Source organism: Taurulus bubalis, assembly GCF_910589615.1.
Source record: "Taurulus bubalis genome assembly, chromosome: 6".
Taxonomy (NCBI): Eukaryota; Metazoa; Chordata; class Actinopteri; order Perciformes; family Cottidae; genus Taurulus; species Taurulus bubalis.
In genome coordinates, this window is record NC_136594.1 from 22,825,563 (window position 1) to 22,845,096 (window position 19,534).

A 19,534-nucleotide genomic window follows, 5' to 3' on the forward strand; every position below is an offset into this window, starting at 1 on the left:
TATAAGAATACATAGTATTCACATTCAGTGACAAATAATGCTGCTTCACCACTGAAACGTCCACTTTTGCTGAATGTTGAGAAGAAAAAAAAAACGGGATGAATATGTAGCTTTCATGTTCACATTTAGTCTCACGATACACGATCATTTCCCATTCTACGAGTTTCTGGATGAATTTCTCATTTTTATACGCTTGCCTCTGTATGTGCACTTTTAAGAGTCCTCGCGGTTCTCATTGGTGTTTAGCCCATTACACGAGGCCGGCCTAGTGGTTCGGATGTTTGCATGCTGGATCGATAACCTCCCTGCTCTCAGCCACTAGCATTAATAAGATCATTGATCAGCTGCCTCCCACTGATTGATTACCCCTTTACAGCATTGAATCCCCCCCCCACACCCCCCTCTGATTAGATGCTTTTGTGCCTAATGAAATTGCCTGTGTGCCTGATACCATGTTGGTAAGAGAAGTGTTGTAAATGCTCTGTTTTTGTTAGTGTCCTGAATTTGTTAATCATGCTTAAAGCCTGAAAGACAAGATTTAGATGCATTTACTTAGTTCTCTGATTATGATAAAATATTTATCTACACGCTTACTAGGGCTGGGAATCATTAGGCACCTCACGATCCGATTCAGAGGGCTACAATGCAATTATGAAACGATTATCGATTCATCGTGATGCATCGACAATTTTATATACATTGTTTTTTCTCATTGTAACTATCTCCTTTTAAAAAATAAAAAAAAACACTGCATATTTGGGATAATTCATAATTTACCTCCATTATAACAAATAGAAGACATGTGTCAACTGGAGGGTGAGCACCAACAATAAAATAAAAAAATTGGGCCTGGAGCAGCATCCTCGTAGTAAAAACACAGAATTCTGCATGTTCTGAATCATTTGACACAACAAGCTGCTCTTATTCACAAATACATAATAAAGACTCATCTTCGAACAAATCCCCTTGTTATAGACAATGAGCATTCAGCCGTCTTACGACAATAATCCTTTCTTGAACATGTGGAAAAACTAAACATACAGTGAAGTGCACGGTTACAGTGACACTATATTATAATATAATTATAACAGATGTCCACGTGTACCGTGTTACTGCCACCCTCCCCGCTTTCCTCAGTGACTCCATGACTTTAGCTTTGGTTTAGTTGTAGAACATCGCTGTGTCCATAAAAACGTGGACATGGACGTTGTACCTCGGTTCCAGAGTGTGCAATATAACGCAGATACGTTTGATTCTCAATGACTGTAGGGGTGCAAATCCTCTGCAAAAAAGTAATTAGCTTTTAAGCCATTGTATCAATATTCAACTGCTTAAGCTCAGCCGTTCTAATTGTTCAAGAGGGAATCACGATGCATCTAAGAATCGATTGGTTTTCACCCCCAAACGCATACACATGCGGTTTTATGTATATGCAGGTAGTGAGAAGTTGGCAGACACACATGAGGTAGTCAAACAGGCTTGGAGGAAGTGTTTTGTGGTTTCTTAGTGCGGTTGGAGGAGGAGTAGGCCCGGCGGAGCGTAGGAAATGATGGATGAGGAGCCGTCCTGGATTCATTCCAATAAATGAGCCGCGTTCCACTTGGGCTTCCCTTCACAGCCCCAGCCAGTGAAGCCACGATGGAGACGGATGGGCCTCTCACTGCTGGGTGTTAGAGGAGAGCAGAGGGGAGAGAGGGAGGAATTAAAGGGTGAGGAAAGAGAAAGTGAGAGGGGAGACATGGACAGAGGGAGAAAAGGAGGAAGAGAAGGAATAAGGGCAGCTTTCTGGTGAAAGGGAAGTACGGGCATAGAGGAGACAGCTAGGGAAGAGGAAATGAGTTGGAGAAAGAAGTTCAGGGAAAAGTGGGGTGGGAAGAAAGATGGATAAAGGAAACGAAAGAGAGGGCTCAATCTCCCTGTTTCTGTTTGGCCGACTGCACCAGGGCAAGGATATATGGATATGCCGTAGCTGGTCTGACATGTGGCACGCTTGGCTGTGCATTCTGATTATGTGTTGGGTTGTGGAACGTGCAAATGTGACCATCTCCTGCCAAGGAGTCTGATTGCTAGCATTAACCAAGCAAGAAAATAAAATTGGTCCTTGGACTTAGGGCGGCAGTATTACATGATTTTCCTTAGTCTATCTTAATGTATTTTTTCTTCCCACATCCCCTTTGACTCCCTTGTTATTTTCTCTACCCTTCGTCTCTAGTCCTGTTACTTAATCTCGTCCTTTTTTGTTTTGTATTTCTGCACCTTCATATTGAATTCTCTCTGACTCACTCATCAATTACACCTACTTTCTGTGTTGTATGCCGCTGTTTTACTCAACTATTCTTTTTTTCTCTTCCTTCTCTCTTCAGACATATCCCTTCAGAGTGGCTCTGTTGCCCAGTATGAGAGCTCTCATTGGGGAGAATCTTTGCCAGTTGACAGCGCCTGCAGTGCCAACACCTGGGACAAAGTGATTATTGACCGAAGTGACACAGAAGCTTGGTCCTCCATCAGTCGCAGTAGTGACCCCGGCCGCCCTGCAGCACCAGAATGCTCCTTGGGCTCAGCTAGCTCTAACACAGACACAAGTGCTGCCACTACCACCAGTAGTAATAGTTTTCTGAGTATGGCCACAGGTGCCGCAGGCCAGCAGGCCCACTACTCCTCTCTTAAAGCTAACAATAACATGATGACGGGACCTGGATCAGCCAACACGTGCGGTAGTAGAGGCTGGGGCTCAGATGGGAAACAAGATGGTTTGAATGGTGGTCGAGTAGGGGCACCCAATAACTGGGGCTCTACCAATTTGAACTTGAACCTCAATCCCAATGCCAACCCATCAGCTTGGCCTGTTCTGGGCCATGAGGGTGGTGGAGGTTGTGGTATTGGCCCCAATGTGGTGTCAAACTCCCCATCCCTCCCACCAGGTATTAATGGAAACATGGGAAATGGGAGCCTGGGAGGTGCGGATGATGGTGGGGGAGGTTGGGGTGGCATGATGAGTGCTAATGAAAATGATCAACAGCACCCTTCAACTAACACAAGCTTGTCCTTCAAAATGGACCCTTCTAACCTTAACACTGATGGACCAAACCCCACTAAGCAGCAGCAGCAAGCTCAGGAGCCTATGAGTCCTATCCATGGGATAACTGGCTGGGGAGGCCAGTCACCCACTGAATCATCCCAGCTGAATGGGGACAGAACAGGCAGCTCTGTATGGGGTAGTGGAGAAACCAAGGCAGTTGACTCTCCCAAGGACTCAGGCTGGGACTCAACTCCCTCTGGAGGCCTTTCTGGTTGGGGCCGGCAAAGCAGTGGTGGTGGGAGTAGTGAAAGTGGTGGCTGGGGTGACTTGAAGAAACCCTCTGGCGGCGGAGAGGCATCTAAAGGCTGGGACTCAGTAGATGCTGGTAGCTCTGGTTCAGGCCAAGCGCAACAACTTAGCTCATGGGGGCAGCAGCCCAGAACAGCCCCGGCGAGTGACGGTAGTGGGGACAGCAACGAAAGTCAATCTGGCCGAGACAGGTCCTCCAGCACAGATTGTACCCCTCTGCTACCCCGGCAGGACCTGGACCCTAGGGTGCTGAGTAACACGGGTTGGGGACAGACCCCGATCCGACAGCACACTGTATGGGAGATGGAAGAAGCCAACTTGGATGAAGGGAAGATCAAAAGCAGCTCAGCCTCCACAGGATGTTCCAGCTCTAATGTTAGACCCTCATCCATCAATGGAGGTACCATCAACCCAAAAATTAGCCCTAGTCAGAGGCCTGGGTCTGGAGAAAAAAGTGATAATGAAGGATCATCATCCTCTGGCTGGAGAGCGCCTGCACCTCAGCCTATCCAAACTGGATCAGGATGGGGGGACCCCCCACAGTCACTCAGCAAAGTGCAGAATGGCACTAACAGTGGCTGGGGGGAGCCTTTGCCTCCCAATGCTCCCAATGCTCCCAGAAATGGAGGCACACCGTCCTGGGGTTCTGAGGAAAAGTCATCCGGTTGGGACGATGGCATGACGAAAAGTCAGCCGACTAACTGGGGAGAGGGCCCCAAAAGCTCCCATGGATGGGGCAACGGTAATGGCGGCAACGGTCATGGCGGCCAAAGTCATGGCGGCAACGGTCATGGCGGCCAAAGTCATGGCGGCAACGGTCATGGCGGCAACGGTCATGGCGGCAACGGTCATGGCGGCAACGGTCATGGCGGCAACAGTCATGGCGGCAACAGTCATGGCGGTTCCAACGGCACAAGCACAGGAGAGTGGGGAGAGACGGATGTCAAGAAGAATGGATCATCCAGCAGCATGTGGGAAGGTGAAGGGGGTAATGGAGGAAGTGGTGGATGGAAGGAGAGCCCCAGGGGAGGAAATAGAGGTGGTGGAGGAGGAGGCTGGAACAAGCCTCCTCCTGCTCCTGCTCCTGCTCCGGCTGTGAGTAATAGCAGCTGGGGGGAGATCCCACGTGCCAATGGCCCAGTGCAGGGGAACTGGGGCTCTTCTAAGCCCCAGGAAAGCAGCAGCAGCAGCAGCAGCAATGGCAGCGGCGGAGGTGGCAGCATGGGTTCATGGGGTGGTCCTGGTACCGTGAAGCAGAACTCATCGAGCTGGGGAAATGGCAGCAAACAGGACCAAGGCATGGATCCCACTGGCACTGGCTGGGAAGAGCCCTCCCCTCCCTCTATCCGCAGGAAGATGGAGATTGACGATGGAACGTCCACCTGGGGCGAGCCTGCCACCTTAACCAAGACTGTCAGCATGTGGGATCGCAAAAATCCCAATAATAACCCAGGCAACAGCGGCCCACCGCCCAGTAAGGGTGGTGTAGTGATTATCCCCAACAATAACAACAACAATCACTCTGTCGGCCCTGGCAACAACAATCACCATCACGCCCACCACATGCACCACCCTCATCATAGCCAGCCCCCACCTCCCCTGCAACACCATGGAAACAACAATGGGTCATCCAACAATGGCCAGCCACATCCAGGTGCGGGCCCCCAGGGTAGACCCCCCCTCGCCAACCCAGGTAACAGAGTGTGACAGTGCTGTTGTGTTAAATATTTTTTTATATATTACTTTAAATGAAAGTAATGATTGATATTCAGAAACTCTTATAACCTGTTTATGTTTAGAACAAATACAAAAGACATACGAATGTTTACAAAAATGCAGTAGGTATATATCAAAAGGATTTTCCTAACATCCTAAAAAACTCATGCTTTCAGGATCCAACGTGTTTATCTGACTACATACGTATGTTTTACTTAATCGTATTAAGCCTCAGTCTGTCTTGATAAGGAGCCGACTGAAACGGGGAGAGAATGCGTTGTTTTCACTCATTGACACACATAGTGATAACATTACTAATTAAAAGCATCAATGGTTATTCCATTCAAAGATTATTCCATAAAATGATTCTCTCAGTAATTACTAAGCAGATGCTTTCGGAGGTATTTAAGGCCTCTGAATGGCCATGCATACACAATTTAAGACTCTGCACAGCAAGCTCAAGTCACCTCTGCAGCCAGTTCAAATAGGTCTTTTTGAAGACAAAGGCGACACTTATAGAGATGCACAGTTTTAACACCCCACGCTCTCCTCTCCTTTTGGATTGTGAATGAAACCATTGCCCCCTGCTGTTTACCAATTGCAGTGCAGCGACCAAAAAGCATCAGCATCATTTCAAGGTGATTTCAGACATGTCTTCAATTCAAACTCCTGCTACTTGGGAGCTTCCTTCCTTCCATTTTTAAATTAAGTATAATTGCAAGTTAAAAAGTAAGAATGTATTTTGGATAGAGATTTTGCTGCAGTGAAATTATCCTCTCTTTTTTTTTTCCAAGGTTGGGGAGAAGTTCCCAATGTTCAGCCCAAGTCTGAGCCTGCTTGGGGAGAGCCAGCCACTCCAACATCTTCTGTGGACAATGGCACCTCTGCCTGGAGCAAGTCCACAGGGGCGCCCCCTGGTGGAGGTGGAGGTGGTGGTGGTGGTGGTGGTGGAGGTGGAGGAGTAGGAGGATGGGGAGACGGTGGCCACGAGCCCTCTGGACCCTATGGCAGGGCCAACGGACCCACAGGTTCTTCAGCCTGCAAGCCAGGTAAACGCCCACAGACGATTTACATGCACAGTGTCAAACATGGGAAATTATCGTATACAAAGATGTAGGACCACCTGTTTTTGCTTATACTCACACACCCTTTCTGTTACACTATATGAATTATATAGTTTTACATGTGCTAAAAGTCTATCTATTCGAAACAATACCACACATTGCCACCTTGACAATTATAGTATTTGGGATTTGTGTTGTGTCCAGTGGCGCCACACCCTGTAAAATGCTGGTTGATGGTTACTCCCAGTCTGTGTGCACGTGCACTTGCACTTTTCAGTTAAGGGAACAAAAACAGGAGGTGTCTTCAGACCTGTATCATTTGTGCCAATTAAGAAGTTTTTTTTGTTTGTCAGTGCTACTGTAGTGTTGCTGGGATTAAAGCAATTCCACTCCTCAGTGGATCTTGGTTATTTGTGCAGTCGATTTGAAATGTTGGAAATGGTAGACGGAGGTGTGTGGGGGGAAAATGCAGCATGTCAAATGGCAACAGTGGCACCAAGTGGTGAAGGTTGAAAATCATAATGTTATTTTATCACTTTCCCAGGTCCCAAACCTATGCAAGATGGCTGGGGAAATGGAGGGGAGGAGATGGGCATGTCTACGAACCAATGGGATGCTGAGGATGGAGACATGTGGAACAGCCCCACCTCCCAGGAGAGCAGCTCTTCTTGCAACTCCTGGGGCAATGGCCCCAAGAAGGGCCCGAGCAAGGTCAGAGAACACACTTCTCTCGCCGTGAATATACTGGCAGATGTTAATGATAGGAATTAATGTTATTTAAATGATCATTTAATAATGTTTTTCATACTTTGCTTGTGTGTTGTCAGGGCAAGATGGGCAAGCCAGATGAAGCTTGGATCATGAACCGTCTCATCAAACAGCTCACTGACATGGGCTTTCCGGTAAGTTCAAGGTTTTTTTCCCTCCCAACTAAGCCAAAATTTGGCACTCTTTAAAAAACATGATCCTCTAATTAACACTGTAGAAACATCTGAGAACATACATAATCATTTAAGGAGGGCAATATACCATCTAATGATAAATACAGCCATCTAAATGCATGAAAACTGTTTAAAAAATGAGAACTATTAAAACATGCTCATGTTCTCCATGTGGTACAGAGAGACCCTGCTGAGGAGGCTTTGAAGAGCAACAACATGAACCTTGACCAGGCCATGAGTAAGTTCGCTGTGTGTGTGTGTGTGTGTGTGTGTGTGTGTGTGTGTGTGTGTGTGTGTGTGTGTGTGTGTGTGTGTGTGTATTGCAAAATGCTGACATGAGATGATTTTACTTAATGTTTTGTCGAAATAATTAAATAATTTGTGCCACATTTCCACTACAGTTCAACCGGGAATAAAACCAAGCCATGCTTTTCTTTGTCTGTAAAGTATTTAATCTCCCTGAATGCTAGATTTAGCTTGCTGTCAAATTGTGACATCACTTTTGATCAAATGCAATAATATGTTATCGTTGCGTTTTGTGACACCCTGTTTGCTTGACTATACTTAAGTCCGCTCTACTCTTTCTGCTCCCAGGCGCCCTGTTGGAGAAGAAGACGGACCTGGACAAGCGGGGCATGGGCATGTCTGATTACAGCAACGGCATGAACAAGCCCATGATGTGTCGGCCCTCTGCTCTCTCCAAAGACCCCTCCGACCGCACATCCTTTCTTGACAAGGTCAGACATTTGGCCTTTTTCCCAAAATCTGTTGGAAATGATGAGTGTGGGTTTTACATTTAATCTTTTGGGGCATTTACCTTTACATTGTAACTACTTTGACCTGTTACACGTTTGGACTTTCTTTATCTGGTCATAATCTGTTGCCAATACCAGCTTTAATATAGTCTTCTCTCACTTGACCGTTCATGTTTGTCATGTGGGATGATTAGTGCCTTTATTCCCCCGTTAACCCTTTATGTTTGCTCTGGTCCAGGACGGTGTTCTGTCAGATGATGCCCCCCCATCACCGTTTCTGCCTTCCCCCAGCCTGAAGCTCCCCCTGGCCAACAGTAGCCTTCCTGGGCAGGGTCTGGGACAGGGCAACCCGGGGCTGGCCATGCAAAACTTGAACAACAGACAGGTAACAAATTGAGCATGCACGGTTATACCACTGTCAAATACACGCAAAACATGTCTGATCAGCAGTCTTGTTTATCACACTGCATATGCATCACCCTTATTGTGAAATCCAACAGCTTGTGCAGGAATAAGTGTATATGATGAAGGGAAAGCAACAACTGATGAATTTAAGTTGTTTTACACACACTTCTCTTCCCACGTGCACTCTCAAATCTCCACGTTTCTATTGCTCACTTATGTGTGTATGACCTTGCATGAAGTGCTCATTGAAATCAGATAGTTTTCCGCGATCAAATATCACCCCCAGAGGCGGTCATGGCCCAGAAACACTACAGTATGTCCTTGTAGTCCACACAAAAGGCACTGTAAGAGGGCCTCTTTTTTTTTTTTTGCAATGAATAGAAAGACCTTTTTAACAACATGGAATCCGAAATATGGATGAGGCCATTTGATAAAAGATAAAATAGTAACAATGTCATGGTCTATTGCCTTGCTGCTCTGAGTGTTCAGTGTGCTTTGCTGAACAAAGTGTAGTGTGAAGTTCGACCTTGAAGGAAAAGGCTTTAAAAATATGTTCTGTGTGTGTTGGGGGTATCATAGACCCATGCTTAAGGCTGGTGAGTGCACTTAAAGTTGTTGTTTTTTCATTCAATTCAAGTGCACTCATTCATGTATTGAAAGAACCGATTAAATTCATAGAGGCCTGACAACTCGTATCCTTCCTCTTGAGCTATTCCGTTTGCTGGAGTGGCCACACATTTCTTACCAACTCGGTGGCTCAGCTCTTCAGTTAAGAAATGGCCCCAGTGGTCGTTTCATTGTACCTTCGTTACTCCTGCTTATAGATACCCAGTGGAATGTTTGGCAGTAGTGGAGCAGCACAAACCCGGGTGATGCAGCAGCAGCAGCAGCCTCCTCAGCCACCAGTGCCACCTCTCAGCTCCTCCCAGCCTAGTCTACGTGCTCAAGTGCCTCAGTTTCTCTCCCCTCAGGTAGACACACACAACCATGTGCAGATTTAATGAGGAACATGGAGATGTATTGGTTCATAACACACAAGACCAGATAAAAGATGGCTGGCAGATCTTATTGTTCATAGAAATGTGTTCTTAAGGACTTGCCTTGTTGAATACCGGTTTAATAACTAAAGTTTTACTGGTTGTCACATAACCAGGGAACACAATTGGACTTCTGGTCAATCTGAGTTACGGTACATGCATGACGAGAAGCCAACAGCGAGTTGTATCATTTCAGCATCGGGTGAAATCTCTTTTTATTTGCCAAAAAAACAGCCGGAAATCACCAGCATGGATATCTGCAAAATGACCGTGGAGTTGTACAACATGGATATCCAATTTGCAAACGTGTTCCGGTTTCCTTTCAAAATGTTATCGTGATATTATAAGAGCAACTGAGGAGGACTGTAGGTGGGGCTGTTGTTCTCTGTGTAGCCTACATTCTGTGTAGCCTCATATAACCCTTGTACATTATTGTACACTCTAAACTGGATACAGTTGATGATGATAACACATACTTGACTTCATGAGCTATATTAGAAATATTCTGATTAATTATCATGAAAGACGTGAAATCAGGACATTTGTCAAAATATTTATTTTACATGATGAATAAATCCGAAGATATATATTTTGAAGACTGGCACACCTCAACACCACCACAACATTGTTTTTCCCCAGCTAACCACATACTGTGCCTGTCGAAACCTCTTCGCTTTATCCGACTCCTCTGGCAGAGCCTTCCTCCCTGCACGCATGCAGCAGTGACTAGTTGTACCTTGTCAGAAACTGCTTTTGCACAGTGGTTGTGATTTGCAATGACTAACTTGTCATCTCAACTTTCTGTGTCCCCGATTTTCTCCCCCAAAGGTCCAAGCACAGCTCTTGCAGTTTGCAGCAAAAAACATTGGTCTGAACCCTGCACTTTTAACCTCACCAATAAACCCTCAACAAATGACCCTCTTGTACCAACTTCAGCAACTGCAAATGGTGAGTCAGGGTCCCTCTTTCCATCTGTATTAGCAGCTGCATTTAGGTCTGAGGCATGTGTGTTGGGGACTTAACTTTAAAGGAGATTTTTTTTTATATTAACACACAAGCATCCTATGAAGAATTAAGAATGTGTCTGTTTGAAAACACGTGAGAAAGTAGAGGTCAAGTGAGTTAGAATCACAAAAGATGTATCAGATTTAAGCAGCCGACCCCTCTCTCCTACCATGGTGCATTTGTTTCTCTCCATCATTGCCTTTCTTTAATCAGCGTGTTGTGCTTTTGCTTCCCTTCATTTAGGCATACCAGCGTTTACAAATCCAGCAGCAGATGATGCAGGCGCAACGCAATGTTTCCGGCCCCATTAGACAACAAGAGCAGCAAGTGAGTCCACGGATGCATCATTACACAAACATTATGATTTTCACATGATACCGTTACGGCAACAGAGGGGGGAAAAAAACATCGTTTCGACAGGAGTTACGCAAATGTTTTGAAGAGATCGGCATGTGAACAGGTTACTTACTTCTCGTTTAACGTTAGCTGGCAAGTCTGTCTTCCTTTTGTTCTCCTTTTTTGAAATATGGACTGATATCAGCAGCATGCTGCAAGAAAACAAGCCTGTTGAAAGAGGGGAGTGCTTTTGTGCTTCCTCCTCACTTTTCTCCACTTTCCATAATGCATTGTTCAATACCCTCAGATCATCCTCCCCTCCCCTTCTGTTCTATTATTATTTTTAATCTTCTTGTTTTCCTGCCCCTCGCTGCTCAAAGCGTCTTTTATGACACATTGTTGTGACACCGCCTCTCTTCTCTCCCAGGTTGCACGTACAATCACCAACATGCAGCAGCAGATCCAGCAGCACCAGCGTCAGCTGTACCAAGCGCTGCTGATGAAGCAGCAGCAACATCCCTCTCACTCCTCTTCCTCCTCCTCCGCCGGTCTGCATAACCCCGGCGGCCCCTCCGGAGGCCACGGTTCCGGCAAATCAACCCACGACCCCTACGCAGGCGCACACCAGGCTCCGGGCCTAGCCGACACACTGCACACCAAAGAGCCGCCGTCTTCGCCCAACGCCTACAGCAACTACCCTCTCTGTGAGTCCGGGATGGGGACGGCTGAAACGGGGATGTTTTGGCACTTTGTCAGTTTTGCTCAAACCATTTGTTGCAGGCTTATTGAGAATAGTCTTTTTCCTCTGCAGCCTTTTGAGGTGATGTCACGCATACATTTGTACTCTTACCACACTGCGTTGTCACCCACAGTCCATTCAGTGAATTCCTCCAACTAGAAACGGTCCATAGTGATTTGTCTTGAACAAACGCATGCAAATTCACATTTAGGAGATTCCATCTCGACGTCTGACAACATATAAATGCGTGTTTTCCTGTTTTTTAGTTTTGAGCTGCTGGGGTTTTAAAATCTTCTCCCACTGACTTCTATATGACGAACACTTTTTAAGAGATTCCTTTTCTGTGTGTGCAGCTGGACTGAATCCAAACATGAATGTAAACTGCATGGAGGTTGGGGGTATGTCCCTGAAGGAGCCCCCCCAGCCCCAATCCCGCCTGTCCCAGTGGACACACTCTAACTCCATGGACGGCCTCTCTGGCAACTCCTCACACATGGAGAACAACCTCAATAAGCACGGTATGTCGGAGAACAACACATTATTCTTGACAGCCACGATCACACATATGTTGTTTTGTGAACTTCCACTCTGCAACACGTGTTGTACAATTTCAGCGATCCTTCAATCATTTCTTTCAGTAGATTCAATAGTTTGTTTCTGTGCACATATCGGACCGGTTTTCAGATGAGGAACTCAGCAGCTGACATCTCGTCATCACACGCATTTCCCATCAGCCTTTTTCTCTGCATTTGTTGTTTTCACACATTCTGACTGCAAGCTCATTCTCGCTTGAGCTCTCTGTGTTTTTTGCTCTGTAATAACTGAGCTGCTAAAACCCCTCCTCCCCTGACGCCACAATTTTTCAAAGCTGGGAACATGGAGATGTCATCCTTGAATATAATATAAACAATTCTTATATTTGGGACAATGTGGAACCAAAAGTACATTTACACATCGAACACAGAGGCGTGACGGTAACCATCTGCCAAACCACATTTTGACTTGTATGTGAGTAGAGAAACTAGCACGAACACCAACCGACAGCAACTTGTTGACTCCTACACTTTGAGATATCAACAGCTCCGGCCGTTATTTTCCACACGTTCTGTCTTCAGACCTATGCTGACATAATAGTCCTCTCAAAGCAGCATCCTTTTTTGCCTTCCATGTGTTGCATATTGACGTCCTTGAAAGACATTCAGAGCATCACCACACACGGAGATCATCTTACAGTAGACATCACAGTCAATACAATGTTATTCTGGAAAAAAGAACTTCAATGCAAATTCATAGCGTTGATGTTGAAGCAAGACTGAGTTCAAAAGAGTAATTTCATATAAGTTTTGTCCTCATTATGAAGTAAAATAAAGTTAAATTTCATTTAATTTTATTTGTCTTTTGCATATCCAGGTGCCATATCTGCTGCCTCTAACCTGGGCCCCCCCGGGAAGCCCCCTCATCTGGAGGACTCGTACAGCCCTTACAATCTAATGTCCAGATCTGAGTCCCCCACCAGCCCCATGGTGCCCCAAGACAGCTGGGGCCAAACCAAGAGCCCCAATGAAAAGATCTCCAATGGGACCAACATCAACTGGCCCCCAGGTTAGGACAAGATCCAAATAGATGGCCACTCACCGATGTTTCCAAATTAGAAAACGCCTTTTGAATGCTTTCCATTTTCAGTAGTGTTGCTGATAACAAAGTGAGGTCCTGAGTAAGTCCAGTGTGACTGAGAGCCAGCATGCACAGTACCTGGACCCTGAGAAGGAAGCGGCTGAAATGGAATTCAGACATTATTAATTAGATTATTCAGACCTGTACTTTCCCTGCGGTGAAATGTCCTTGGGGAAAACGGCCTGTGGTCAACTGCTATTCCACAGTAAAAAAAGAAGAACTAACTAATTAATGTATGGCTTCTGCCTCAGTTGCATCACTCTGAGGCCCGAGAACATTGCTCAAACTGTGGAGAAGTAATGAGGTGGCAAAAACTTCCTCGAGGTCCGATCTTGTTGCTTTCAAAACCCTTAATCGAGCGCTTCTTTTTTGTCTATAGAGTTCTGCCCAGGTGTGCCATGGAAGGGCCTTCAGAACATCGACCCCGAGAATGACCCCAACATGACCCCTGGCAGCGTGCCCAGCGGCCCCACCATCAACACCAACATCCACGACGTCAACCGATACCTGCTGCGCGACAGGAATGGAGGTATGGACAAGAGCAGGGACACAAATATTCATTTGAGACAACCAGGAGCTCTGAACCAAAATGTGCAAATAGAGTGTAAGAGACTTCCCTTCAGACGTGCTGCCGCCATGTTGCTGGCTGGCCCCAGTATCATGTGCTTTGTGCAGATGCCTACGTGAAGTGACTCGTTTGTTTTTGTTTTTTTCTCACCGTCTCTGGGCACTTACCTATACGACAACATAGCCACTTCCCCAGCTCTGCCACTTCCGAATGACTCTCTGCCTCCGACCAGCAGCGACTGGCCCGTCTGTGGCTACTCGAGCTCTTTTCAGTCTCTTTCGTCCTCTGACGGAGACGGCTCAGGTACACACCCAGAGTATCCTCCCTCAGTGTGTGGACCTGCCAAACCTCTTCCCTCCACGTTGGAGCCCTGATAAAACCCTGTCCTACTTATCCTAAACCTTACCCGACCCCTGACCCGTGTTTATGACCCTTTTTTTTTGTTTTTTTTACTCAAAGTCGAACCTAAACTTGTACCCTCGGTGCCTCTTTTTTAGACGAAACCTTTACCGACACTAAGATAGCAACCTCAGTCACCTTCACGTGACCTTCAAGCATCTGTGTGTTTTTTGACTCAATTCACACAGAAAAACAAGCCTCACCCCAGCCGGTCATGACATTAGTACACACCCTGTGTTTGTGGTGTTTTGTGTGTGTGTTACGATTTATATATATATATATTTTTTTTATAAATTCAGGTCTCTATGTAATGAATATGTCATTTGAGATGCAACTCTTAAAATGACTGCTGTTAGACACTATTCTTCTTTTGCATTTACTCTAATTTAGAAAAGACACATATATATAGAGGTTGGATGTATGCGTCTACTTTCACTTCAGCGGGTATTTGTGTCTACCTGGTTACACTTTGACACAATGTGCACAAAGATATTTGTTGACTTTAATTACATTTAGAAACATTTAAACCCACTGAAGCTACCGTTAGCATTAGCTTAGTGCCTTTTGACCAACTTAGTTGTCGCGTCCCATCGTCATCGTTACTGATCCTCTGTCCTCCATGTCCTCCCCTCTCTCCGTGTGAAGGCAAGATGTCTGACATGAAGTCCACCTGGTCCCCGGGGCCCATCTCCCAGGGCCAAGGCTCTTTGTCCCACGAGCTGTGGAAGGTCCCTCAGGGGCCGCGCAGCAACGTTGCCCCTACTCGGCCCCCACCGGGCCTCAGCCACAACAAACCCTCCTCCACCTGGGGCGGCAACTCACTGGGCCTGGCCCAAGGCTGGAGCGGCTCCTACACCAATGGTGAGCACGTGCACTTATTTAATTTCTATTATGTAAAATATATTAACATCATGTTGTTGCTACGCTTTTTTTCTTCTTCTTGGCTCGCAGAATTGAAAGCCATGTAAGGCCATGTACAAGATGTGTTATTTGCAATGAGATGAAATAAAAGAATTTCCACATCGCCTTGAATTGAGGACAGCTTTCACCAAAATAAAAGCAAGAGATGTCAGATCTCTTTGCTGTATTTCACGCCCTGCAAACACGGGCGTAACTGAAGATGTGTAGGTGTGCCGAAGTTCACAGCTGCAATTGTGCTCTGGCAGCACTCGCTATGTGAGGTTCTGGGGGAACACACCCTCCGAAACTGACATCTTGAGGTTTACCGGCTCCGCGAGGAAGCCTCATTCAATCATCATATACGTGACCCTTTTTTAATGCTGATTGAAGAGGAAGCTCTGGTGTTATTGTTAGAATCATGTGCGTAGAAATGGATAACGGTTGGTGGATGGTGTGTTCCTCTGTTTTTGAAGTTAAACCCTCTGACCTCCTTGAAAAACAATAACAGTGGCAAAAAAAAAAAGTCAGTTTGAACAGTTTCCCCTTTAAGAGCTCTATTATAAGGGTACGGTCACTTGAAATGTATTTGTCACGTAGTCTCTTCATCTTCCTGTTTTCCTTTTGAACCAACTTCACTTGACTGTAACGGGAAAAGTATCGCTTATTAATAACTAATAACTAATTTGCTGACGGCATTTTGTCATGACAAACTCTGCAGCGCTACTGCTCTTCTTCTTGCACTTAATACATAACATTATACCTGACATTTTTCTTCCAGAGGGAACCACCTGGAGCACTGACAGCTCCAGCAGGACCAGCAGCTGGCTGGTGCTGAGGAATCTCACCCCACAAGTACGTACCCGGTGCCGCTGATTCTTGCTTGATTGAAGCCCACGATGTATTATATTGTTTTAATTAAATTTGATAAAAAATTGAATTTGTAATATAAAGATCTGGTCATGGATCATTGCCGTGTCTCAAACAACTCACCTGATGGTTTAGTGGGGAGGGAACTCCAAATGTAAAAAAAAATATATGATTCTGGGCTTTTAGTTTGATAAAGAGGTGTGATACAAAACACTTAATAGAAATGAATAATGACATAAAATCAATAGTCAGAAGAAAATATCAGCACAACAGTAAAAAAATAAGTAAAATAAAACATGGATGGTGAGTAAGGGAAATAAATGTTGACTGAAACTACAGTGTAATATGGATGAATAAACTCTAAATGAATATGAGCTGTAACTAATATATATTTTTTGTGCTCCAGATTGATGGTTCGACTCTGCGGACGCTGTGCATGCAGCACGGCCCTCTGGTCACATTCCACCTCAACCTGACCCAGGGGAACGCCGTGGTGCGCTACAGCTCCAAGGATGAGGCCGCCAAGGCCCAGAAGTCTCTGCACATGTAAGCAAAGTCTTTTAAAGTGAAATGAAGGAAGCGTTCGCCCTTTCTTTCTCAACTTCTCCTGCTTTTTTTTTTTTTTTTTACAGAGAAAAATAATTGGTAGCATTTGGAGGGAACCTAATGTTTTCCCATGCTCAGCTCAGCTCAGCTTTTTTTGGATGAGTGCAGACGATGTTATTTTGGTCTGTGGGCTATCACATGGTGATGATTCATGCTGTAGTCGGCTGTATTGCAATATAACAGTTGTGGTTGTAATAATCACATTGAAAGTGGAGGAAACTCCGGCTCTGAGGTCACTTTGACTGCATTTTATCTCTAATTGTCGAAGGTTTGACCTCAATTTTTCTTTGCTAATGGTGGCAGCCACTGCAGCTGGTTGCCATAGAAACAAAATGCAAATTGTGTGACCCATTTTTCATTATCAGCAGCACGACATGTGGTTGTGGCAGGGCACAAAAAAAAGCATAATGGCGTGGTTAAGCCCTTAAAAAAAACAGAATCCTGTGTTTAAAAAGTATGTCAGCTAGACGCTGCCCCATTTTAATTCAAGAACACCTTTTCACAACACGAGAAGATTGTTTCCTTATTTCTGGTGGAATCGTCACGGTGAGACTAATGGTCTCCTCATTTGTTCTCTGTAAGGTGCGTGCTCGGAAACACCACCATCCTGGCGGAGTTTGCCGGCGAGGAGGAGGTGAACCGCTTCTTTGCACAAGGCCAGTCCCTGGGGGCGACCACCACGAGCTGGCAGGCCAACCCAGTAACCAATCAGAACCGGATGGGCGGGGCAGCACAGTCCCACTCCATGAACCAGTGGACCGGCGGAGGCGGAGGAGGTGGCAAGTCCGGTGGCGGCGGCGGCGGCGGCGACCTGCTGTGGGGCGGCATGCCCCATTACTCCAGCCTGTGGGGGCCGCCCAGCGGAGACGACGCCCGCGTGATCGGGAGCCCCACCTCCATTAACACCCTGCTGCCTGGAGATCTGCTGAGTGGAGAGTCCATGTAGGACGGTGCCACCATACACTAACCGACCAACCGCCACCACCATGTCATGTAAGCCGTGGTGGTGGGGGAAGAAAGAAACAAAAAAATACAAAAAAAAAATATGAACAGGAGCAAAACCCAAGCAAATCATGTGGCGATAATCAGTATCAAGTTGAACTGTGAATTGTGAATCAGGCGGCTGGAGTCCCAACCACACAGACTGCAGACTCCAGTCCTTCTGGTTCGCTGTTGTCCGATTTTTGTTTGGTTTACCTTACCTTTTTTTGGTATTTTCTTTTTTTTAAATGCATCGTACAAAAAACGAACTGAAACGAGACACAATACAAAGAAACCTTTGAAGTGTTTTTAGTTTTTTTCCATAAGTATACATGACATTCTGTGTGAAATGGTTTTTGAAGACTGTTTTTAGGAGAAGCAATCAAAGCTGCCATCTGAGACTTTCCTTTTCCCTCCAAAAAAAGAAGAAGAAGAAGAAGAAGAAGAAGAAGAAAAATCATCCCAAAATAAGACTTAAAATGACCATTCCCAGCATGTCCATGGCCAATGATGTGGTTCAAAGACCTTTACTAGTTATGTTCACGTTTGTTTCTCAGCACTAATATTAGCCTTAAGTGCTCTCTGGCCCAGGTCCTTCCCAAGCAGCCTTTTTTTTGTTTTTGTTTTTGTAACTGAAGAAATTGCTGAAATCTTGCACAGTTTCACCTCTGAACCAGCGAGTGGACCAGGACATGACTGGTGACCAGTAAGAAGTCCTGGCCACGGGACTGGCCCTACCAATCATCAGCTTAATTATTTAGGTTTCTCAAAGGGATTGACACAGCTGTAAAATGTTCTCTTTTTCTTTTCTTTTGTAGTTCTAGACCCAAGCGCGTTTTTTGATATTTACAATATATAAGCTGAGAGAAGATTATTCGTCAACCTCGCTGCGTGTCTCTGGTTCCGTCCAGTGGCACCCAATCACTGCAAGCCCAGATCCTTCTGGTCACCTTCAACCCAGTCGCTTACTGGTGCTTTGTGGAATTTTCTATTGTCCGATTTGTTATGAAGCCCAGCGGCCAGTTCTTCGGAGGACAAAGCAAAAGAAAAAAGAACACAATTTCACCTTACATTGTGCAATATACACCATAGACCTTTCTTCCGTCCATACTCTTTATGTCCACCGGAGCTGGTTTCTCTTTTGTTTTTCGTTTTTCTTGATTGTTGCTGATCGCAGCAAAAAGACATTGGAACTTCACAAACCTTACTTACCCCCCTTTTCAAAACTTGGATTCACCTCCAGGCCGCCAATCCCCCTGAAACTGTTGAGAGGGGGAGGGGACTCTGCAAAGAGGAAGAAGCAGCTGTTGAACTGTGCACGCAGCAAACTGTACTAAAGAGTGACACAATAATGCACACTTCCTCTCTGCACGCCACAGCCACACCCAACAGACTGGATCCACAGTGGGGGATCAGGCGGTTCTGGGTATCTGGCACAATACCAAATAAGAGGGGTTTCTCCTAATGCAGTAGACCTTCGAGTGTTCCTTGCGTTTGGTACTGTACAAACAGAAGAGACGAAGACTTTTATACATTCAAAGGGTTTTATCATAGCACTTATGAAGAGCAAATCGCTTCACCTGCAATCCAATGAATCAAAAAAAAAAAAAAAGGAGCAGCATGAACATTGAAAACCACAACAAACACAAAACTGCTCTTTTCTGTACTATATCTATTCCTTGGACATGTGTCTGGCATTGTTCCTCTGGTAGCAGGACGAAGGGAAACAAAACTGAAACGCACCGTTGGACTTTGGTGGGAAAACTGCTGTCGACGTTTTTGTTTCCCCCCCCCGTCTTTGAACAATATCAAAGTGAATATCACTGTTACTCCAAATATTTCGCCTTGTTCTGTTTGGAGGCACTAGACTTGCAACGTCGGGCCGTCTCTCGACACCCGCCCCGGCCAGTCAGCCGGGCGGGGGAGGAGTCGGAGGGGAGAGGGAGGGGAGCGTCCACCGAGTGCCTCTCCTGCTGTGGCCGAGCGGCAGCCCCACAGCGCAGCACTTCCTCCTGGGCTCCACTTGACCCTCCCTCGGTCCCGGCTCCTCCGAGACCGGCCAATCACGGCTCTCCGCGTCTCCAAACGGGGCGAGGGGGCCCGCCACCACTCGACCCCCGCCGTCGTCCGGCCCCCTCCCCTCTCATCTCTCAGTTCTTTGACACACAGATCACTTTAGCTGGAAGATGTAATAGTCATATTTCTGGAATTTT

At 45.9% G+C, this 19,534-nt stretch overlaps 1 protein-coding gene across 1 annotated transcript in view; it reads left to right on the forward strand.

Moving 5' to 3' along the window:
- LOC306737705 (trinucleotide repeat-containing gene 6C protein-like) overlaps positions 1-17,442 on the forward strand; it is a 36,621-nt gene extending 19,179 nt beyond the window's left edge. The window contains 21 exon segments of the mRNA XM_079219473.1: positions 2,364-4,070; positions 4,222-4,224; positions 4,227-5,021; positions 5,839-6,093; positions 6,653-6,819; positions 6,936-7,010; positions 7,230-7,287; positions 7,644-7,786; positions 8,043-8,189; positions 9,034-9,180; positions 10,075-10,194; positions 10,495-10,578; positions 11,015-11,291; positions 11,680-11,844; positions 12,737-12,928; positions 13,380-13,529; positions 13,752-13,871; positions 14,613-14,828; positions 15,646-15,719; positions 16,141-16,280; positions 16,923-17,442. Coding sequence (XP_079075599.1) covers positions 2,364-4,070; positions 4,222-4,224; positions 4,227-5,021; positions 5,839-6,093; positions 6,653-6,819; positions 6,936-7,010; positions 7,230-7,287; positions 7,644-7,786; positions 8,043-8,189; positions 9,034-9,180; positions 10,075-10,194; positions 10,495-10,578; positions 11,015-11,291; positions 11,680-11,844; positions 12,737-12,928; positions 13,380-13,529; positions 13,752-13,871; positions 14,613-14,828; positions 15,646-15,719; positions 16,141-16,280; positions 16,923-17,286 — 5,399 coding nt within the window. The 3' untranslated portion in view covers positions 17,287-17,442.
- The last annotated feature ends 2,092 nt before the right edge of the window (positions 17,443-19,534 follow it).